This window comes from Fukomys damarensis, unplaced genomic scaffold, assembly GCF_012274545.1.
Source record: "Fukomys damarensis isolate Sample0158 unplaced genomic scaffold, DMR_v1.0_HiC HiC_scaffold_3, whole genome shotgun sequence".
NCBI lineage: Eukaryota > Metazoa > Chordata > Mammalia > Rodentia > Bathyergidae > Fukomys > Fukomys damarensis.
In genome coordinates this window covers 45,869,208-45,876,854 of record NW_022900915.1, presented here as the reverse complement: position 1 = coordinate 45,876,854, position 7,647 = coordinate 45,869,208, and the positions used below count along the sequence as shown (strand labels likewise).

The window sequence follows — 7,647 nt, the reverse complement described above, 5'->3', positions numbered from 1 at the left end:
CCCAGAAAAAAAAAAAAAAAAAAAAAAAAAAAAAAAAAAGGTGAAGCTTATAAGATTCCAACTATCTGTAATAAAAAATAAAAATCTACCTATAGGTATATAATAGTTAAGATTCCAGAAACCGAACAGAAGAACAAAATTCTACAGTTTGAGAAAAGAAACAAATCACATACAAAGGAAAGCCCATTAGAATCACAGCAGACTTCTCAATACAAACCCTCAAGAAAGACAAGCTTGGAGTGGCATATTTCAATCCCTATAGGCAAACCACCACCAGCCCAGACTGATGTACCCTGAAAAACCATCTTTCACAACTGATGGAAAAATATGATACATTCACAACAAAGAGCACCTGAGGAAATTTGTGAATACCAAACCAGCACTCCAAAACAATTTAAACAATATCCTAAAAAAAATCATGCCTCCCAAATTTAAAGACCTGATACATTAATGGTCTTCTGAAGTGAAAAGACATTTCAGACAAAGTAGGAATAGCATATAAACACATCAAAAAATGTTCAACATCACTGGTCATTCAAGAGATGTAAATGATAACAACATTGAGATTCTACCTAACCACTGAACGAATGGCTGTTATCATGAAATCAACAATAACAAATGTCATTTGACAGAAATTTCCCTCAACCTTTGATCAATGAAGAAGGTGATCATAAAATATTGTGAACATTTAGATTTCATATTTTTATTAGAGGAACATACACATTGCCACGAATCACACCTCAAAATACTAAAAATCACTCCAACTCACTCTTACTTTGAATATACCTACTTGTTGTTCTTAGTTATATGTATTTCACTGTAATATTTTTGTTAATTTAAATATCCATTGCATCTTTCACCACTAAAACACTATTCACAGAAAAACAAATTTCATTCACATTTTCCTGGCTTGTACCTAGACATCCCTCCAAAGACTGATGTGATGATAGGTGGGGATTTTTTGGGGGGTCTGGAGGAGGTATGGTGTGTGTATATGGATATTACAGGTATGTGATACTGGGATTAAGGGTCTGTGGTACTAAGTTAGTCCTCTGATTGGAATTAGCATAGTTCTGCATGTGACTGAATGAATTTACTGAAAATAGAAGTCCAACCTTGATGTGGGTGGTGTCACTCAAAAGGCTTGTAGCCTTGATGGCATAAAAGGGAAAGGTAAGGCTGGCTGCTTGCTGCTGCTGTTGCTTTCTATTTGTCACACCATTAACTGTTTCTCCCTGCTCTGCCTATTTGGCATGGTACCCTGCCTTGGTGGCAGCCAATTACGGACTGAAACCTCTACAAACTGCGAGCCAAAATAAACCATTCCTCCTTTAACTTTAGTGATTATTTTGTCTCAGTAATGAGAAAAGTAATTGAGATACGAGTAAAAACTAAAAAATTCAATCTCACAGAAGTTGAGAGTAGAGCCCAAGACTGTGTTAGTCAGTAGAGTCAGCAGGGTGGTGTACTCAGTGGGAACATAGTACATTCACTGAAATGCATAGTTGAACATTTTCTAACCACATGATCTAGCAATTCCATTGTTATTGCACTATATGACAGTCCTAGACCTCTGAATTGAGAGGGACAAACAGAGGTAGAAGTGAAAGCATAGATTTACTAACCAGGATATGCACCTCAGGGTGGGACCAGGCCAATGATAAGAGCTCACAGCCCAGAAGAACCCAGGTGCCAGAGCCTATGTATGGTTTGCAAATAGAGAAACTATTTGAAATGGAATGGCAATTCAGCCTTACCAGGGAGAAGTCTCCTTTTTGTTTAAGGGGGATTACTTGTTATTACATGGACCTTTAAGGAAGGTCCGTCATGCCCAAAGGCCATAAATGGATCAAAATCACACTTTGAATGAAGTTATAATTTGTTATAATTGAATCAAGTCATTTGTGACTCTTTGGAATACAGTAGCACCTTGGTTCATAGACATTTCTATTCAGGAACAATGGAGTTTGGCCAGCTTCCCCTCTTGGACATGTGGTTGTGGCTTGCTCTAGTTGAGATTTTGTCATAAACAGATATGTATACACTTTGTATGGAGCTTTTTTGGTGCTTTTTAGCACATAGAGTACTGGACAGTATTGTTAAACACAGCATAACACCAAAAAAATACAGAGTAACTATGGTGACCAAAAGAAAGTGCAGAGCATTAATGAGGGTGACAAGAATGTACAAAGAAAGAATAGAGTGAAGCTTTTGAAGGAAATAACCACAGAATCAAAGAAGGAAACTGTAGAATAAGATGAGCATTGTGGTATTCCTGTGATTGGCCGGTCCTTGGAAGCCATTGCTGCCAATTTCATATATTTTGAAGAATAAAGCTACCACCAAAGGTATTGATGCAGAAAATGAAATAATGAGGTTAACCAAGCAGAGGACACACATACTGGAAGAAGTGGACAAACTTTTGGTTTTTGTTTGTTTGTTTGTGTGTGTGTGCACAAGAGATGATCTGGAGATTAAGCCACTTCTAATGTTCCACTCCCAGACCCTTCAGCATTCAAGGTACAGAATGTGAGTGAGGCCAGGCTGCCTGTCTGTGGAAGGCCATTGGGAAGGCTTGGGTCACACGGTAATTGTTCATGGAATGGCTGTAGGAGGTGTTCACCCCACTGTTAAGAAATGTCTTTCTGACAGCCAACTGCCTAAAAGCTTCCTTATTTTGGTGGATAATGCCCAGCACACCCTCCAGCCTCTGGGTGACATGGGTGCCGAGTGTGACTTCATAAACGTCAAGCTCCTCCCCCAGCATGATGCCTCTTCTGCAGCCCATGGGTCAGAATGTGAAATGCAACTTCAAAGCCGCACAGGAAGCCGCTCTTCACCAGGAGTTTTAATGTCACTGCAGAGACATCCTTGACTCTGACAGAGCTTTGGAAGAAACACTTCAGTGTCCTCCATCATGTCAACCTCACTGACAAGGCCTGGGAAGATCTCACTGAATGTGACTTTGCAAGGTATGATACACAGGCAGAGGAGGCGATTGTGCCCACCAGCAGGAGTGTGGGTCTGGGTTCTGTTATAAACATAAAGGAGCTTGCTGAGGTCTATAAGGAGGAGCTGATGGCGAAAGCACTTGCTGAACTTCAGAGTGAGCCCCAGAAGGCTCTTCCTGTGGAGAATTCCACAAAAAGGAGGAAGAGAGGGAAGAGGTTGGCGGCAATGTGATAAAATCCATCATGGAAAAATGGAATGAGTGCTGGGATTTCCTTGAGAAGCACCACCCCAACATAAGTGTAACAGAATTGAATCTGATAAATGCTATCATGGCTTTCATTACTGTTAAGTCATATAGTGAAGGAAGTAAGAAGTGGCATTAGACAGATTTTCACCAAATTAACCCTGCAGCTAAGAGACAAAGAAGAAAGGAAACTCCTGAAAGATATGGTCCCAATGTCCTTAGGAAGGGGAACTCTCCCCAAAACAATATCCTCATTTCTGCCCCTCTTCCTGTCCTCTGTGCCAGCAGTTCCCTCAAGCAAGGATAATTTTCCCTCTCTTCATACTGTGTTATACAGTTTAGTAATTTTACGGTTAAAAATACACATGGTTCAGAATGGAATAAGCTAATTGTTTTAGCTGGTAGGATTGGGCATGTGAATACATTAAATACAGGACTCATAGGTTATACAATTATTTTGTGATAATTACTCAAGAGTCAAAGACAAGGAGTGCAAGAGAATAACCACACACTAGAGGCCCACAACATTCAACTGAGGGCTTAGATCCCAGCGATTTCTCACACAAGTCCAGCTAAAGGCTTAGAGTACAAGGTGTTGCCCTCCTCAAGTCCACGCAGTGACCTAGAGCCTACCACAATGTCTCATGCTTGCTTGTAATGAGGATCCACACCTTCAAAGTCCAGTGGTGGAAGCCAGGACATCTATGCTTATGCGATGAAGGATCTGTGCCACCGAGCTGAGGAATCCACATTAGAGCCAGGAAGTGCTGATCATGGTAAAGATCAGAGTTGCTCTGATGAAAGCAGTACCCATTCCCAGTGCCACTGAGGTACCAGGCTCCTCCTCCAACAAGAACAGCCTAGTTCACATCAGGAAAGCAATCCACAGGAATCTTCTGGAAAATCAACAGGCCAAGATCTTCCTCCCCAGATCTCTTTTTTTTGGCTATTGGTAACAACCTTCAGGTGCATCCTCCATGCTCAGACCATGTTGATTCATTTCAGCTGGGTGTTACAAGTTGACCATTAGTCAATCCACTACACTTATATACATTTAACCTTATGGGAAAAATTATTTCAGTTCATGAACAATTCAATGTGCAAAGATGACTATGGAGTGAATTGTTTGTAAGCCAAGGTGTCACTGTATTTCATAGTTCATGAGTCCATAGCATGTCTTAGTTTTCAGAGGTGGATGCTCTGTGTTTTCTAAAGAACTTATCGTGGGCCACCAGGAAGCCTACAGCACATGCGCTCTCTTCTCTTCCTCAGTTGTGGTCAGTTGTCAAAACCCAGGCACTCTGTGACTTTTAGAGAACCAGCTTGCTCATTTTCCCTCTGGTATTTGACATCCCTCCTTCAAATATATCTCCAATCTAATGCCTGCCTCCCCAATCCTGAGCATGTACACAAAGGTACAGAGTGCAGGAACACAAAGAGATATTTGGGTTGATTTCTCAAAATCATCACTGTTCACAATAACTAAAACGTGGAATCATTCTAAATTCATATCAATATATGAAGGAATAAGCAGCACATTTTTGTATAGTACCAAAAATGTATTATACTTCTGATAAGAAATATTTGGGTAAGTTTCTACCCAGGTAAGATTCATTTAAATTTAGGTGTCCTATAGAGTTTGGTGTTTTCCTTGGATAACATTTCTATAGATACGAGTGACAAAAAATAAAAACCAGCAGAAGTAATGGAACATAAAATAATATATCATGTGTGTCTTAATATGTGCTGCTGAGTTCTATTTGAATGCAAATATTTTACTTACTATTTAAAAGCTAATGTAAAAATACAGCAATGAATATTGTAAATATTTCAAGTGTTAATAAACTTGGGCAATATGTATCACCTTCTGAGCCATCTTGCATGAAGAGGTTTCCGGTTGCCTGCTGGACTCTCTGAGGATATGGTTTCAACAGCACACTTGACCATTCCTCCCACTTAATTGCCAATTCAGTGTTAAATATACATTAGCTTTCAACAAGTAACCATAACACTAAGTCTGCAACTCAAATCACACAGGAATTGTAGAAGGAATAAACTAGCATTGGCTGTGGAATACAAAGCTACTGCAGGATGAACTTGAGCTTTGAGGAGATTCAGAAGAACTTTTGCTTATCCATTTCCATGGACACTATCAGCTGAGGGACATAAGAGGAAAATGTGTCTGACCCTGGAAGCTCAGTGGGACATTCCAGCCTCATTTTGTCCTGACTACCATATTTAAGAAATCATGATAAAAATGTCCCTGCAAATGTGGGTGACTTCAATGGGTAAAATATGTAAAGATCTTTGTCCTGATACCTCAGGAAGAAGGAATTCTAATGATGTCCTATGCATCAGCTGAGAGAACTGGTGATATGTGCTGAAAATAGTTTGTTTCAAGAGGTAAGAGGACTGGGGGATGCTCCACTGCTCCTGAGTGTTTTTGTGTGTCTAGGCCACCTGTGCTTATTTTAAAATTAGAGGTAGAGTAGAGGGATACAAAAAACTGAAAAAAAAAGTTTTGAACTTTGATAAATCTGAGATTGAGGCAGGGGCCTCTACTCTTTATTGGGTGATAATCTTATTTTTGACCATAGAACTGCTGAGCTGGCACACTGCTGGAAGAGTAGGTGTGCACCAGGTCTACGGTGAACTAGCCAGGGATGCACAATCTGGACTCCCTATTACATCCTGCCCAAACATTGCCTTCTATTTCCAGGCAGGACATTTAGAATCCCTGTGAGACCCTTGTTCTTGCATCTCCTTTGACTTTCCATCTGTGGTTTCACAGTTTCAACCTCACTTGACATAGCCACACTGCTCATTGTTATTTTTCAAAATATTTGTTGTATGAGTTGTAGAAAGAGCCACAAAAGTAGGGTTTTTTTTTCTATTATATGTGCCACTCCTATGAAATATGTTAGCTAATTTACCAGTTCCATCCCCAAGCCTTACAACTGCTAGCTAGATAATCTAAGGCCAGAAAGATGCCAGAACACTTTCTGTTCCTGAGAAACTAACACACTTCATTTCAATACATTTCTGTCCACTCTAAATTGCATTTCATAGCTTGGATGCTTCCATTTTCTCTGTATAAGAATCATAAGATGGAGAGCTATGTTGTGATTATTCAGTAGTGTTCTGATGACCTCCAAACTGAACAGAATCTAGCTGAGGAAAGTATGACTAGAAAATCTAAATGGGAGGCTTGCTGTGACTGAGTAACCAGTGCTATCTGTTCTTACAGAGAAGTGGCAGGGTAAGAAGTTAGATGAAATGAGGAACTTCACAGCATTCTTGCTGATGGGATTCTCTGATGACCCCTTGCTCCAGAAGGTGTACGCCATGGTCTTCTCCCTGGTTTACCTGGCAGCACTGACAGGGAACCTCCTCATCATTGCACTCACAACCGCTGACCAGCATCTCCAATCTCCCTTGTACTTCTTCCTGAAAAATTTGTCCTTCATTGATACCTGCTACATCTCAGTCACTGTCCCTAAATCCATCATGAACTCTTTGACCAACATCTATTCCATCTCCTTCCTGGGCTGTGCAATGCAGGTTTTCTTTCTTTTTTTCCTTTGTGGCACAGAATATGCACTCCTTCTAGTGATGTCCTATGACCGCTATGCTGCCATCTGCCACCCGCTGCACTATGAGGTTCTCATGAACAGGGGCTCCTGTGTGCAGATGGTGATGGCCTCCTGGCTTGGGGGATGCATCTATGGAGCCCTGCACACAGCAGGCACTTTCTCTGTCAGTTTCTGTGAGACCAACAAGGTGAGTCAGTTCTTCTGTGAGGTCCCATCACTTCTCAAACTTGCCTGTTCTGGAGAGACTGTGCTTGAGAATGGGTTGATCATTGCTAGCTCTGTGGTTGTTTTAGTGTGTTTTATTGCAATGCTTGTGTCTTATGTTCACATTTTTTCTACTGTACTGAAAATCCTATCTTCAAAGGGCAGAGTGAAATCTCTTTCCACCTGCCTGCCTCACATTGCTGTGGTGACCTTGTTCCTCTTTTCTGGGTTTCTCACATATGTAGCTGAAAATTTTGTAACTTCGTCTTTGCTGAAATCATTGACATCACTGCTCTATACGGTGCTACCCCCCACGGTGAACCCTGTTATCTACAGCCTGAGAAATCAGGAGCTGCAGGCTGCCTTGAGGAATATGATAGCTGGGAAATGTCTAGGATTTTCCTTTTAATTTAAAGATGTAAAGTTTAATTAAATTTGTGATTTTGTTGCTAATAATAGTTCTATTGCCTTTTGATACTCCACAAAATTCTCTATTTTGGTGTACAACAAAATACTAGGTCACTATTTAATCTTCCCTGTGTAGTCAGCTAATATGTTGAAAATTTTCAATTCAGTGACTCTCTTTTCACTATTGATTTTGTATCATGGAAATTTACATCAAATTCTGGGTGATTTATGTTCTCCAACAATGTT

At 40.4% G+C, this 7,647-nt stretch overlaps 1 protein-coding gene across 1 annotated transcript; it reads left to right on the top strand.

Annotated features, from left to right (window-relative positions):
* Nucleotides 1-3,911: 3,911 nt before the first annotated feature.
* Nucleotides 3,912-7,402, top strand: LOC104856005 (putative olfactory receptor 14L1). Its single transcript, XM_010615099.1, has 2 exons — nucleotides 3,912-3,972; nucleotides 6,444-7,402. Exons 1-2 carry the CDS (start codon nucleotides 3,912-3,914, stop codon nucleotides 7,400-7,402), a joined length of 1,020 nt encoding a protein of 339 aa, XP_010613401.1.
* The last annotated feature ends 245 nt before the right edge of the window (nucleotides 7,403-7,647 follow it).